At 37.9% G+C, this 16428-nt stretch overlaps 1 protein-coding gene across 7 annotated transcripts in view; it reads right to left on the bottom strand.

The window, feature by feature from the left end:
- ARHGEF9 (Cdc42 guanine nucleotide exchange factor 9) overlaps positions 1-16428 on the bottom strand; it is a 205743-nt gene that overhangs the window by 19098 nt on the left and 170217 nt on the right. For 6 of the 7 annotated variants that reach the window (XM_058712280.1, XM_058712274.1, XM_058712279.1 and 3 more), the window contains 2 exons: positions 16107-16238; positions 9011-9254 (listed from right to left, as the gene is read on the bottom strand). In XM_058712280.1, the coding sequence (XP_058568263.1) occupies positions 9011-9254; positions 16107-16238 (376 nt within the window). The remainder of the gene's footprint in view (positions 1-9010; positions 9255-16106; positions 16239-16428) is intronic. The other variant, XM_058712278.1, reaches the window with a different exon arrangement.

A 16428-nucleotide genomic window follows, 5' to 3' on the forward strand; every position in this document is an offset into this window, starting at 1 on the left:
TACAAGAGACTCATTTTAGATCTGAGGACACCTTTAGATTGAGAGTGAGGGGATGGAGAACTATTTATCATGCTACTGGAAGCCAAAAGAAAGCTGGAGTAGCCATACTTATATCAGACAAACTAGACTTTAAATTAAAGGCTGTAACAAGAGATGAAGAAGGGCATTATATAATAATTACAGGGTCTATCCATCAGGAAGAGCTAACAATTATAAATGTCTATGTGCCAAATACCGGAGCCCCCAGATATATAAAACAGTTACTCATAAACATAAGCAACCTTATTGATAAGAATGTGGTCATTGCAGGGGACTTTAACACCCCACTTACAGAAATGGATAGATCATCTAGACACACAGTCAATAAAGAAACAAGGGCCCTGAATGATACATTGGATCAGATGGACTTGACAGATCTATTTAGAACTCTGCATCCCAAAGCAACAGAATATACTTTCTTCTCGAGTGCACATGGAACATTCTCCAAGATAGATCATATACTGGGTCACAAAACAGCCCTTCATAAGTTTACAAGAATTGAAATTATACCATGCATACTTTCAGACCACAATGCTATGAAGCTTGAAATCAACCACAGGAAAAAGTCTGGAAAACCTCCAAAAGCATGAAGGTTAAAGAACACCCTACTAACGAATGAGTGGGTCAACCAGGCAATTAGAGAAGAAATTAAAAAATATATGGAAACAAACGAAAATGAAAATACAACAATCCAAACGCTTTGGGACGCAATGAAGGCAGTCCTGAGAGGAAAATACATTGCAATCCAGGCCTATCTCAAGAAACAAGAAAAATCCCAAATACAAAATCTAACAGCACACCTAAAGGAAATAGAAGCAGAACAGCAAAGGCAGCCTAAACCCAGCAGAAGAAGAGAAATCATAAAGATCAGAGCAGAAATAAACAATATAGAATCTAAAAAAACTGTAGAGCAGATCAACAAAACCAAGAGTTGGTTTTTTGAAAAAATAAACAAAATTGACAAACCTCTAGCCAGGCTTCTCAAAAAGAAAAGGGAGATGACCCAAATAGATAAAATCATGAATGAAAATGGAATTATTACAACCAATCCCTCAGAGATACAACAATTATCAGGGAATACTATGAAAAATTATATGCCAACAAATTGGACAACCTGGAAGAAATGGACAAATTCCTAAACACCCACACTCTTCCAAAACTCAATCAGGAGGAAATAGAAAGCTTGAACAGACCCATAACCAGCGAAGAAATTGAATCGGTTATCAAAAATCTCCCAACAAATAAGAGTCCAGGACCAGATGGCTTCCCAGGGGAGTTCTACCAGACGTTTAAAGCAGAGATAATACCTATCCTTCTCAAGCTATTCCAAGAAATAGAAAGGGAAGGAAAACTTCCAGACTCATTCTATGAAGCCAGTATTACTTTGATTCCTAAACCAGACAGAGACCCAGTAAAAAAAGAGAACTACAGGCCAATATCCCTGATGAATATGGATGCAAAAATTCTCAATAAGATACTAGCAAATCGAATTCAACAGCATATAAAAAGAATTATTCACCATGATCAAGTGGGATTCATTCCTGGGATGCAGGGCTGGTTCAACATTCGCAAATTGATCAACGTGATACATCACATTAACAAAAAAAAGGAGAAGAACCATATGATCCTGTCAATCGATGCAGAAAAGGCCTTTGACAAAATCCAGCACCCTTTCTTAATAAAAACCCTTGAGAAAGTCGGGATAGAAGGAACATACTTAAAGATCATCAAAGCCATTTATGAAAAGCCCACAGCTAACATCATCCTCAATGGGGAAAAACTGAGAGCTTTTTCCCTGAGATCAGGAACACGACAGGGATGCCCACTCTCACCGCTGTTGTTTAATATAGTGCTGGAAGTTCTAGCATCAGCAATCAGACAACAAAAGGAAATCAAAGGCATCCAAATTGGCAAAGATGAAGTCAAGCTTTCGCTTTTCCCAGATGACATGATATTATACATGGAAAATCCGATAGACTCCACCAAAAGTCTGCTAGAACTGATACATGAATTCAGCAAAATTGCAGGATACAAAATCAATGTACAGAAATCAGTTGCATTCTTATACACTAACAATGAAGCAACAGAAAGACAAATAAAGAAACTGATCCCATTCACAATTGCACCAAGAAGCATAAAATACCTAGGAATAAATCTAACCAAAGATGTAAAAGATCTGTATGCTGAAAACTATAGAAAGCTTATGCAGGTAATTGAAGAAGATATAAAGAAATGGAAAGACATTCCCTGCTCATGGATTGGAAGAATAAATATTGTCAAAATGTCAATACTACCCAAAGCTATCTACACATTCAATGCAATCCCAATCAAAATTGCACCAGCATTCCTCTTGAAACTAGAACAAGCAATCCTAAAATTCATATGGAACCACAAAAGGCCCCGAATAGCCAAAGTAATTTTGAAGAAGAAGACCAAAGCAGGAGGCATCACAATCCCAGACTTTAGCCTCTACTACAAAGCTGTCATCATCAAGACAGCATGGTATTGGCATAAAAACAGACACATACACCAATGGAATCGAATAGAAACCCCAGAACTAGACCCACAAACGTATGGCCAACTCATTTTTGACAAAGCAGGAAAGAACATCCAATGGAAAAAAGACAGTCTCTTTTTTTTTTTTTTTTTTTTTTTATTTTTGAGACAGAGAGAGACAGAGCATGAGCAGGGAAGGGGCAGAGAGAGAGGGAGACCCAGAATCTGAAGCAGGCTTCAGGCTCTGAGCTGTCAGCACAGAGCCTGACACGGGGCTCGAACTCACAGACTGTGAGATCGTGACCTGAGCTGAAGTCGGACGCTTAACCAACTGAGCCACCCAGGTGCCCCAGACAGTCTCTTTAACAAATGGTGCTGGGAGAACTGGACAGCAACATGCAGAAGGTTGAAACTAGACCACTTTCTCACACCATTCACAAAAATAAACTCAAAATGGATAAAGGACCTGAATGTGAGACAGGAAACCATCAAAACCTTAGAGGAGAAAGCAGGAAAAGACCTCTCTGACCTCAGCCGTAGCAATCTCTTACTCGGCACATCCCCAAAGGCAAGGGAATTAAAAGCAAAAGTGAATTACTGGGACCTTATGAAGATAAAAAGCTTCTGCACAGCAAAGGAAACAACCAACAAAACTAAAAGGCAACCAACGGAATGGGAAAAGATATTTGCAAATGTCACATCGGACAAAGGGCTAGTATCCAAAATCTATAAAGAGCTCATCAAACTCCACACCCGAAAAACAAATAACCCAGTGAAGAAATGGGCAGAAAACATGAATAGACACTTCTCTAAAGAAGACATCCGGATGGCCAACAGGCACATGAAAAGATGTTCAACGTCGCTCCTCATCAGGGAAATACAAATCAAAACCACACTCAGATACCACCTCACGCCAGTCAGAGTGGCCAAAATGAAGAAATCAGGAGACTATAGATGCTGGAGAGGATGTGGAGAGACGGGAACCCTCTTGCACTGTTGGTGGGAATGCAAATTGGTGCAGCCGCTTTGGAAAGCAGTGTGGAGGTTCCTCAAAAAATTAAAAATAGACCTACCCTATGACCCAGCAATAGCACTGCTAGGAATTTATCCAAGGGATACAGGAGTACTGATGCATTGGGGCACTTGTACCCCAATGTTTATAGCAGCACTCTCAACAATAGCCAAATTATGGAAAGAGCCTAAATGTCCATCAACTGATGAATGGATAAAGAAATTGTGGTTTATATACACAATGGAATACTACGTGGCAATGAGAAAAAATGAAATATGGCCTTTTGTAGCAACGTGGATGGAACTGGAGAGTGTGATGCTAAGTGAAATAAGCCATACAGAGAAAGACAGATACCATATGGTTTCACTCTTATGTGGATCCTGAGAAACGTAACAGAAACTCATGGGGGAGGGGAAGGGAAAAAAAAAAAAAGAGGTTAGAGTGGGAGAGAGCCAAAGCATAAGAGACTGTTAAAAACTGAGAACAAACTGAGGGTTGATGGGGGGCGGGAGGGAGGGCAGGGTGGGTGATGGGTATTGAGGAGGGCACCTTTTGGGATGAGCACTGGGTGTTGTATGGAAACCAATTTGACAGTAAATTTCATATATTAAAAAAATAAATAAATAAAAAAAAAATAAAATTAAGTTATTTCATATTTTCCTATTGAGTTGTAGTATATCCCTATATGTTTTGGAAATTAACCTCTTATATATAATTTATATATATATATATATATATATATATATATATATATAATATGCAAATATTTTTGATGCTTTAGGTTGCCTTTTCATTCTGTTTCCTTTGCAGTGTAAAAGCACTTTATTATGACACAATTTTGCTTTGTTGCCTGTGCTTCATATCCAAACAATCATTGCTAAGATCAATGCCAAGAAGCTTTTTCCCTGTGTTTTCTTCTATAAGTTTTAAGGTTTGGGGTCATACAATTAAGTCTTTTATACATTTTGAGTTAGTTTTCATGTGTGGTGTAAGGTAGGAGTTCAATTTCTTTGGTTTGCATGTGGATATCCAGTTTTCCCAGCACCATTTATTGAAGAAACTATCTTTTCCCAATTGTATATTTTTGGTACCCTTGTCAAAGATATGTTGACTGTATATGTATGGGTTTTTTTTCCTAGACTTTCTATCCTATTCCACTGGTCTATATGTCTGTCTTTATACCAGTACCATACTGTTTTAAATAATGTAGCTTTAATATATTTTGAATCAGGAAGTATTATGCCTCCAGCTTTGTTCTTTCTCTCAAATATTTTTAGCTATTATGGTTCTCTTGTAGTTCCACATGAATTTTAGGATTGTGTTTTCTATGTCTGTAAAAAAATACCATTGGAGTTTGGTTAAGATCACATTGAATCTGTAGATGGCATTGGGTAAAATAGATATTTTAACAATATTAAGTCTATTATGTGTTCTTTAATTTCTTTCAGCAAGGGTTTATAATTTTTGGTGTAGAAATCTTTCACTTTCTTGGTTAAGTTTATTCCTAAGTATTGTATCCATTTTGATGTGATTATAATTGGGACTACTGTATTTGCTTAATTTTTTTTTCAGATAGTTCATTGTTAGTACTTGGAAACACAACTGATTTTTGTATGCTGATTTTGTATCCTGCAATTGTACTGAATTCATTATTAGACATAAAAGTATTTCTGTGGTGTTTTTAAGGTTTTCTATTTATATGATAATGTCATCTACAAACAGTAATAATTTTACTTTTTCCTTTCCCATTTGAATGCCTTTTATTTTCTTCTAGCCTAATTTTCTCTGGCTAGGACTTCCACTAGTATGTTGAATAGAAATGGTGAAAATGGGCATCTTTGTCTTAGAACTGAGCTAAGAAAAAAAGCTTTCAGTGGGGCCTTTCATATATATATAGCCTTTATTATGTTCAGATAAATTCATTCTATACATAGTTTTCTGTGAGTTTTTTATCATGAAATAATAAGTTACATCAAATCATTTTTCTGCATCTATAGATATGATCATGTGATTTCTATCTTTCATTAGAGTGGTGTATCACATTAATTGATTTGCATATGTTAAACTATCATTGCATCCCAGGGATAAATCCTACTTGTTCATGATTTATGATCCTTTTATTGTGCTGCTGAATTCTGTTTGTTGCTGTTTTATTAAGAATTTTTTTCATGTACGTTCATCAGGGATATTAGCCTTTCATTTTGAACTGGAAGACTTAATATTGTTAAAATATCCATTCTGCCAAAGGCCATCTACAAATTCAAAGGAATCCTATCAAAACTCCAGATTCATTTATATAAGATATGAATAAGTTCTAGAAATCTGCTGTACAACATTGAGCCTATGGTTAACATTACTATATTATGCACTTAAAATTTTGTTAAGAGCATAGAACTCATGGTGTTTTTATCACTTAAAAAAAACAGGGTTGAGGTATCTCCAGAAGGGAGAAATTCTGTCTCAGCTTCAGTCCATGTATGCAGAGTCCCATCCTTGTCATGATCTTCCTGCCTACAGATGCCAGCTTTGAACTATGCCTTTGAGTTTGAGCCTGCCCATGATCTTGCATTCTGACTTCCTGCTCCATAGATTTTGGAGTTGCTTAGCCAAGTTTTGCAATCATATCAGTCAATTCTTTATAATAAATTTCTTAAATAATAATGCTTCTCCTATGTGTTGTGTTTCTCTGTTTGAACACTGATAGAAGTTATAGTTATAGTCTATATTCTTCACCTGAAGAGTTCCTTATGATAAATTAGGCTTTAAAAAACAAGTTACAGAATAATATGTTTGGTATAATTTTTGTAAGTAATTTTTTTGAAAATTCTTATGTGTGTATATGTTTATATGAACATAAGTATGGAACTAGGCATACCGAATTTATACTGATTATCTCACACAGCATAGGAGTGACAGAGAAGGGAAAATAATTCTAAAATTTATTACATTTTAGTATGTGTTAAATGGTTATTATGGCCATGTATTTATTTTATAATTAGAAAGTAAAAACAAAATTATGATAAATTTATGTGGCAGCCATAAAAATAATGATTAAAAATATTAACTGACATAGGGAAATGCTAATGATATGATTTTAAGTGCAAAATAAAGATATAAAATTAGAACTATTCATCATGGAGAGGTAGTTTGGGGGAGACAGAAAGAATCAGCAATCCTAGTCCTATTTTTTTTTTTATTTAGACATATTTACAACACATAGGAAGGAAATATATGAAAATTTTTATAAAAGTTATCTCTCTCTGGGTAGAATGCTCTTGTGTTATTTTTATTTTTTCTTGTATTTTTCTGTTTTTCCCCAAAATTGCCTAAATAAAAGTGTTATTATAATTAGAAAAAAATAATGTTTTCAAAAAGATAACCATAGGTCTGTCAGAAAGTAATTTCTGTAGCCCCATCCACTTTGCTGCAAATGGCAAGATTTCATTCTTTTATTTCATTCTTTTTTTACTGTTGAGTAATAGTCCATTGGTGGGTGTAGCTATAGAGTCTGATGCTAAGCAAAATAAGTCAGAGAAAGACAAATACCATGTGATTTCACTCATGTGGAATTTAATAAACAAAACAAATGATCATAGGGGAAAATAAGAGAGTGGCAAACCAAAAAACAGACTCTTTATAGAGAACAAACCAATTGTCACCAGAGGGGAGGTCATCGGGCAGATGGGTTAAATAGGTGATGTGGATTAATGGGTGCACTTGTGATGAGTATGAGGTACGGTATGAAAGTGCTGAATCACTAAATTTTACACCTGAAATTAATATTATGCTGTATGTTAACTAACTGGAATTTAAAGAAGAACCTAAAAAAATTAAAAAAATAAATTAACTTCTGGAAGCTTTTCTATTAGAAGCAGATTCTTAAAGTTACATGTTATTAGGGCATTGTGTGGGAGATATCATGGTGGAATCAGAGGGAATGGTGGGGATCTTCCAGTTCATCTAGGGTCTACATAAAGCATACTAAGACAATTCCTTTAATAGCTCTAACAACCTAAGTGGTATCAGAGGCTGCTGCTGCCTACCATCGAGAGAAGCAGTCAAGTAGCATTTATGTACAACTCCACATCATGTCCCATTGCAGTGCTCGTATGTTAAAAGCAATTTGACTTCAGTGGGACTCAAAGTGAATTATTAATGTGCACTCTACCCCAAACCTAAGGAAAAGACTAGGATTAGACTAAGCAGTGTCTTTCTGATCATCCTTCCTTATCTTTCAACCATTTAAATCACCGACACTGAAGGACAGAAGAATCCATTTGCATCAGGATTCAATGGGTAGGCCCATTTTTCTAGAGGCATTTTATACCAGCTTGAACATACAAGTGTTTTAATATAAAATTCCACTCTCATTAAGGATGGGCAAAAACAGAAACTGTGTCTTCTCAGGGAATTACAAAGCCTGGCTGTTTGGTATTTTATGCCAAAATGGCAGGACCATGAGCAAGAGACCAGATAGTACTTTGTAAACCACAAAGCTATAGTCAAGGGGACCTAAATCCCACATTTGGAAAGCACCATTAAAACTCTCTCTACTAATTATATACTCTTTCAAAAAGGGGAACAATTGTTTAAAGCCAAAAATGTATGGTTTAGTGGGACTCTAAATCATGCAAGTGATCATGGTTTTAGACCCAGTTATATTTTCTACCTTAAATACTTTCTTACTTAAAACACTTTCATACAGACAGTGTGATATATACATGCACATTAATTTTAATCTATGCTCTCAGGGCATTTACTTAACATCTGACATGCCCTAATCTGGTATACACACTGAAGAGGTGATTTGTTAACACATTAAACACCATTTTCAGTGGTAAAATTAATGTTATTCAAGATGTGTACTAGCCACAAATGTCTTACAGGCTCTTTAGCCTTCATAAGAACTGGGCATAAAAATCCAGTGAGCCCCATAGCCTGTACCCTTCAGAAGGAAGCCTCAGGTCAAGATTGAAAACAGGTGCTATGCTTTGTCCCCCATCAGAGGATTTTGTCACCAGATTCTTACTAGAAAGTTAGTTGAATGTTGTTGTTATATCACCAACTCTTCATTGACTAACCTTTACACAAAAGATGCTGCCGTGTATCTAAGAACAGAACTGGGACTTCATTGAGATGATCGGACAGGTTGTATGACTGCTTTTGTGTTTGTTTGCTAATGTTTGTATGTTTGGGAGAATTGAGGTTGAGGTTTGCTTTCAGTGTAATACCTTTATCTAGTCAAGAGACTGTAAGGGAGGCCAAATTATAACTCTCATTTAACCCTGACTAGTAGAAACTACTGGTATCTGCCAAAAAGGACCTGATAATAGGAAACCACCAAAGTGGATTAGGTCAGTTTGCAACAGAAGTCTTCCATCTGTTTCTAGAAAAATGAAAACTAATTCAATTCCTCTATGTTCTTCATAGCCATATTCTTCTTTCTCCTCTCAGGTCACTTACCAATTTTTTCATCTTCCTGTACCATTTTTCTCTCTTCTCTGAAAGCCCTAAGCCAGCGTATCTTCTCCTCCAGCTTCTTGGCAAAGAATAGATGTATCTCCTCAGTCTCCTTGTTGTGAAGCTTGAAGGCATTTTTCATGCTGACATTAAAGTCATCATCTCTGCCATCTTCAATGTCAACTACCTCATATTTATCCATGTCAATGCGGCCTTTGTAGTACAGGATGTCTCTTCGGATCAGGTCCTAGGTGGGAAGGAAGAAAAGGCTTTATACTGGAGGTATGTGGACAGTAGGTACCAGGACAGATGGCACATGGGCACAGTAGGACGTTAAGACTTCCACTGATTTGAAGTACTAATAGGGGTTATTTTGGTCAAATTTAGGCAAGCTAGTTTAGCATTATGACATTGACAGGTTGGTTAGAAGATGCTCTTACAGAAAACCTTTGTCCTACATCCAAAAACTCTCAGACTCCAGTATCAATCCTTATATGTGTTTGTAAGACTCTGATGGGAAGTAAGAAGCAGTAAGCCACACAAGCATTGCTAGCATAGGCCTTTTCTTTTCCAAAATATTTGCAAGCCTTCTAGAAGTATGAAATAAGCTGGATGGTTGCCTGGGGTATACTTAGGAATTCAAGCCAGCAAGTGAGACCTACATATCAGAGTGGGTATGAGTGGTTAAGAATAGCAAGGTGGCCACAGCCTGTGCTGGCCAGGAAAGATTACATGGAGAGGGTTGAACACTTTGTACTCCGGGGAATTTTGGAGAAGGCCTAGTCTGGCAGGAGAAATGGGGGTAAGATTGAATAAAAAGCTTCATATATTGACGAATAAATTTCACAAATCTTATTGCATGAGAAAAATAAAAGTTATAGATGGATACAAACAGTATATTATCTTTTATTATTGTTGTTTTACTCTCTGGTATACAGAATTGGATTAATACTCTCAGTCCAGGAGACAATAATCATTAGTCCATACAAGGTACTCTTATTTCTCTAAGTATTTACTTACTTTTAATAATATATTAAGTTTTGGTGAAACTGCCACCAAAAGCTATGATGCCACAGCAACCTTAAATCCCACACTCAATCATTCCCCTGGTTACTTTTGCATAGAGTTTTATCTCATCTACATATATTACACTTACATAAGGTTTAAACAGCTACAAAGAAATGCCACATAATGTTTAGAGATACAGAAATTATATAAAAAATATGACAATGACACAGGCCAAATTCAAGAGAGTACAGAGAGGAGAATGGGAAAATGGAAGGAAGGAAAAGGGAGGGAGCAGAGAAGGAGAGGGGAAAGAATGTATTTGTAATGAATTATTTCTTAAGTTGGATAGTAAGTACATAGGTGCCCATTATATTATTTTGTATCTTTTTGAATGTGATATTTCATAAATTAAAAAAAAAAAGAAAAGAAAACCATAGAGATGGATGATATGACTTGTGGACCTGTGGCATGTAAAGTATAAGTGTCTTTCTGCCCTCACCCTCTTAGCACTGCCCTCAGCTTCCCCTGAGAACACATCTGCTGGGACGTGTGGTGTGGCTGAGTCTGGCCAAGGAGGGCTCATGAGCCCTATCCTGATGGATGTCTTCACTGGCCAACTTGTTCTCACAAACTCTCCCTCCTGTCTGCCTATATATGGCCTTTAGACAATTTGACAGAATCAGAAATGCTCATTAACTTTTATTAACATTATACAGTTTGGTTAAACTACTCCCATTCTGCTGAATTGCCTTGCATGCCTCACTTCTCAGCTGCAGGCTACCTGCAAAGAATTTGCTTTTACAATCCTAACTCTTCACAATGTAGGGTAAACTGGGCTTTTTCGTATGTCTGGGGAAGGCTGTCTTGAAGAATTCCCAACATAGTTCTGTCAATCTTCGAAGACCCAGGCTGTGAAATATAGGTGTTGTTGAATTGCTTTGCAAAAAACAACCTCCACATTGTTCTTTTTCCTCCCATAATGATTGTGCATATAAATAAGCTGTGAGTATAGATGGGTTCTGATCTGTTGGGTTCCACTGGCATCAAGTTGACAAGAGAGAAAAAGGTCAGCTATACAGAGTGGGCCAGTTTTGCTCCAAGCTTGCTTCAGAGTCTGGGTTTCTTTTACCATGCTCAAAGTGGACAAGGTCAGTCCTGGACAAAAGGATGGGGTGGTTGCCATGTGCAGACTTTCACAATCCTCAAGAACACTTTGTGAGACTTATGGATAAACAGTGGGCCCTGTCAGTCTAATCTAACTATAAAAGCAGGACAAGCTAAGGAGAATGGCTTGATGTGACCTAGTTTGATCTCATAAAGGCCTGAAACATGCCTTACAATACTTAATACAGATACACATAGACCTGAGAAGCCAGGTCTGGACCACACAGCTAATAGGTGGATGCCTACCTGACTAGAACATAGGAAGCTTTAACCTCCCTTCTATTCCCAATTTCACCTGTGAGACAAGGGAACTGAAGAACTCAATAAAATCTGCTTTTAGCTCCCTTTCCTGCTTCTATTTTCACTAGGACCTGTATCCCCACCTCACTTTACACATGCCTTGTAATGCAAACAGCATATGCACTCCTTGTAAGGGACAAGGAGTTAATGAATTCTCTAGAATAAGTAACATTTAAGAAATGACAAGGACAGAATGACTGGACAGCTATTATATGCGTATTCCAGACAACTGTAACTAGACATCTCAATGCCAAGGCCCCCCGTCTCCAAGGAATAATACCTGGGCCCTCATCTTTGTTCTAACTGGTACCTGAATGCCTTAGAGGACACATAAACCTCAATAACCGCCCCCAGACCCTGAACAAAGATGAGACTCCCCCCTTTCCTTTTGAGTTTCCCAGACACTCTGTATCTGCTCTATATTGTATATATATATATATATATATATATATATATATATATATATATATATAAAATCATCAATAAACTTTGCTTTCACCCTCCTGCTGGCTCACATTTGATTTCCATCATTTGCGAAGCCAAGAACCCTCTTGGCTGATCCTGCAGTACCCCTTCAGGTCTCTGGACCCAGCCTGCCAGCATCATCTGCAGCTTTCTTTGTCTCTGAGTTGGTGTGTCATAATCATTGTCAGCTTTAAAAACCTTTACTGGTTTCCAAAAAAAAATGGAAAGAATTTATGTGATCTTGGAGCTAAATTAAAAGCATCAACTGAAACTCCTATTGTTTCTTTAGGTATTTAAGGATAACAAGAAACTTGAGAGAATTCTGTTTCTGTGGTAGGGAAGCAAGACTAGAGATGTGTGTGGTTAAGGTTCTCCTTTTGCCTGCTCTTTCTAGCTCCCTAGAGGGTTGAACATGCGTGTTCAGGCATCAGCTTAGTCATAAACTCAGGTGTAGGAATGTGATAGGATTCATTAAGAATGACCCACTGTTCAAAAATTCCCATCAGAAATGGTAGCTAAGTCCAAAAAGCAGCATGTAACATGCACAAAAAGAGTGTGAGTTAGAGTGTAAAGCCCTGGGTTTGAGTTTTATCTGCTTAACCTGCTAGCTGTGGTTTTGGGCAAGCCATTTTATCTCTCTGAACTTCCAATTTTCTCAACTATGAAACTAGAAAAGTCATCCTTACCTTGTAAAATTGTTGTAAATCTCAAATCTCAACATGCAGCTTCCAGGTCATGAGGCCAGCCTTGTCTGATAAATATGGTGCTGAGCTTTCTTGCTCCCCAACTGATATTTTGTAGGCCTTTAAAATTCCTTTTTGATAAACCTAAAAATCTCAATGCCTCTTTTAGTTCATTTAAATTTTCAAAATAAGTTAAATATTGTGACAAAGAAATAAAGCAAAGGCAACTGAATATTTTAAAACATATAGCTACACCATTGTCCTTGGAAATTCCATATATCCTTTCAGGGTGGGGGTTGTCACAGATCTATACATAGGCTCATACTAATGTGTCCTCCCTGCCCCCAACAATACCTCCTATTCCAATTGTTCTAGCCTTCATGGTCAAATTTACACATTCTTCCTCCTCAAAGAAGCCTTCCCTGACTGCCTTCTCTAGCTCGTCACTGTGGTTTCCTTTCTCTGAATGCTAGCAGTTATTATGAAGACCCTTACACAACTTACATTCAGCCACCACACTGCTGAGTTGCATTAATTCTGTTTCACAGCTTTTAGTCTGTCCATTTAAGCTGTGCCCAATAGTTCTTCCTTGCTTTTGCCTTACTGAGGGGTTGTCCAGGGGAAGACAGATGGCAAAGCCTCAGAAATGTCTCTGCTCAGCTTCTGCACATGGCAAGAGGACAAAGCCCTCCTGAGCCCTGGTTGCCTGAGGTCCTATTGGGACCAGGCTGCCCAAAAGTCACTTGTTAATGATTGTCTGAGTGCTTTCATAGGGTCACAATGAATAGGTGCTTGGTACAGATGTTATTTGGTCATCACAAGTTCCCTGCCTAAATGGGATAGTTGCTAATAGGATGCCAGTCTTCCTCCTTTTCCCTTACACTCATCCAAGTTGGAAGATATTAAGGGAGCCAGTGCTTCTCCAGAAGGACCCTGGCAGTCTGCAGACAAGCACCAAGCCTAGCCATGGATCCAGCAAGGAGCCTATCCAAGTCTCTGATATTACATAATTCAAATAGCTGGGAGAAGTTTGAATTTGGTCTCACTGGGTATTCATGGGGTTTATTAAGACACTGTAAAACATTTTGTATAAATGACAGATGCTGCAATCTGGGGCCTGTAACTCTTAAGGATTGCTGCCTCTCTTACTTGCTTGTCAGTAAAGTCTTCCCTCTTTAGAGAGGGACCCTATTTACTCCCCACCACTAGTCTGGACCACCCTGGGATTTCTCTCCAGATCTTGAGGAAGGCATGGACAGGACTTATATTTCTCATTATTATATTCCAATATCTAGAGTACATTCTTAATAACAAAATAATAACAGCAACAACAATGGCAGCAGTCAACACTTAGCATATATCATGTGCCAGACACTATTTCAAATGCCTTGCATTTCCCCCCAGCTTTATTGAAGCCTATTTGACAAATAAAGATTATATATACTTAAGGTATACAATGTGATATTTTGATATAGGTATATGTTGTGAAATGATCATGATTATCAAGCTAATTAGCTTATCTATCATCTCATATGGTTATTTGTGTGTGATGAGAACACAAGATCTGCTTTCTTAGCAAATTTCAAGTATACAATACAGTATTGTTAGCTATGGATACCATGTTGTACAATAGCTCTCCAAAATTTATTCATCTTGCATAACAAAAAGTATTTTACTCTTTGACCAATATCTCTCCATTTCCCCCACCCCCACCAGCCCCTAGCAACCACTATTCTACTCTCTGCCTTTGACTTCAACTGCTTTAGATTACACATGTAAGTAAGAGCATATAGTATTTACCTTTCTTTGTCTTATTGTTTTAGTATAATATCCTCTAGGTTGATCCATGTTGTCACAAATGACAAAATCTCCTTTTTTAAGCTAATATTACACAGTGTGTGTGTGTGTGTGTGTGTGTGTGTATCACATTTTCTTTATGCATTCATCCCTTGACAGCTAAATGCTTTGCATTTATTAACTTAAATAATCTTCACAAAAATCCTACAAGGTACATACTGTTGTAGCCCCATTTTATGAGGATATGTAGACATAGAACTGTTAACTTACCCAGAAACAAAAGCTACTAAATGGTAGACTTGGTCTTTGAGTCCATATTACCTGGCTCTAAACTCTGTGCTTGTTTGGGGAGCCTGGGTGGCTCATTCAGTTTCCCTCTCTCTCTAAAGCTCCCCCACTCTCATTCTCTCTCCCAAAAATAAACAAACATTAAAAATGTTTAATAAAAAAATGTAATATATGTCTGTTTAATCACTGTATATACTGCCTCCCAACAAAGATTTGCTGAATGAATGCGTACTAACACCAAATAAACAGTAATAGTATCAATAGCTAGCATTTACTAAGTACTTACTATGTGCCAGGCACTGCAAATGTATTGTTTAATTTAACCCTCACAGCCTCTCTTCTATATAGATACCATTATTATTTCCAGTTTGCAGATGAGGGGATAATACTAGGCACAGAGAATTTGTCCAAGGTCATACGGCTCATGGAAAAAAGGTAATTGGTGCACTTTCATCTGGCCCTAGAACCCATGCTCTTAACACTATACTTCATTACTTCCCATTACCTCAGGTGATCCTCCTCAAAGCCTCCTGAGATGAATTCTATCATCAGCCTGATTTGGCACTGAGGAAAATAAGGGGATAAAGTTAAAAAACTGGCCCAAGTTTACAGACAGTAGAGTCTAGGACCCAGGTGTTCTGGTTTCAAATCCCCATCTCCTTTGTGCTCTATCCCCAGTTTCTTTTGCTATTGTTGCATTTCTGAGTTCCAAATGGCTCATCCTCCAAGTCAGGCCCTTCAGTGAAAGAAGAAATGGCCCAACTGCAGAAGTTCCTTGAACTTTCTCCAGCGTTATCATACTCTATGTAATTCCTGATCCTTCCAGAATACAATTAAACCAAAATAAATAACTAGTAATTATGACACAGTGGAAAACAGAGTATGTCCAGGATGGTATAATTAAAAACAAAGAATACAGGGGGAAAAGCTGTTCAGGCCAACTTCAGGCTGTAGGAACATTAGAGGATGCCTGAGGAGAGAGGAAAGGAGATCTCCTCCCCTCCTCAGAAGAAAAAGTAAATTGAAAGGAAAAAAAAAGGAAACAAAAATCCCCAAAGCACCAAATTAACTTCCAGTATAATCATCTAAGGAAGAAAATAACAAAACACATGCATAACTAAACTAACAGGACAATGGGATGCAGAGGAGCATAGACAGCCATCATGGAAGACAAGAAGATAGAAAACAAAGTCTTATTCTAGATTTTTAAAAAGGAAACTGACAAATAGGGAAAATAGCAAAAGTTAAAGAAGCGGTCACAAAATTAGAAACCACTGATGTCTTTCCCCACCTACTATAATGGCCACTTCATTGGGAGCTGGGGATAATGAAGAGGGAGGGGCTTATGCTCCTGAGGTGGCCATCTCATTCAGGAAAGAAGGGGTTGGGGTTACCTTCTTGCAGAGGACCATCTGGTGGTCAAACAGAAAGAAGACCCGCTGCTGGTTGCGGCCATAGGGCTGGTAGATCCAGGCCATCTCCCCAGTGTAGATCAGCTCCGAGCTCCTGTCTAGGATGTCCTCACCCTGGGAAGAACATGTGATAGTGAGAGGCAGCCAGGAAGGAGGGATGGCCCTGTCACCTGCCTGGAAGCACCTAAGGCTGGGCATAGACTAGGGCAGTAGGAGTAGAGAAAAGGCCTGGTGGGAGAGAGGGATAGAGAGAAGGACCCCTGGGAAGTCCCGGAGTTGGAAAGACCCATACTTTTGTTTATCC

Source organism: Neofelis nebulosa, chromosome X (genome assembly GCF_028018385.1).
Source record: "Neofelis nebulosa isolate mNeoNeb1 chromosome X, mNeoNeb1.pri, whole genome shotgun sequence".
NCBI lineage: Eukaryota > Metazoa > Chordata > Mammalia > Carnivora > Felidae > Neofelis > Neofelis nebulosa.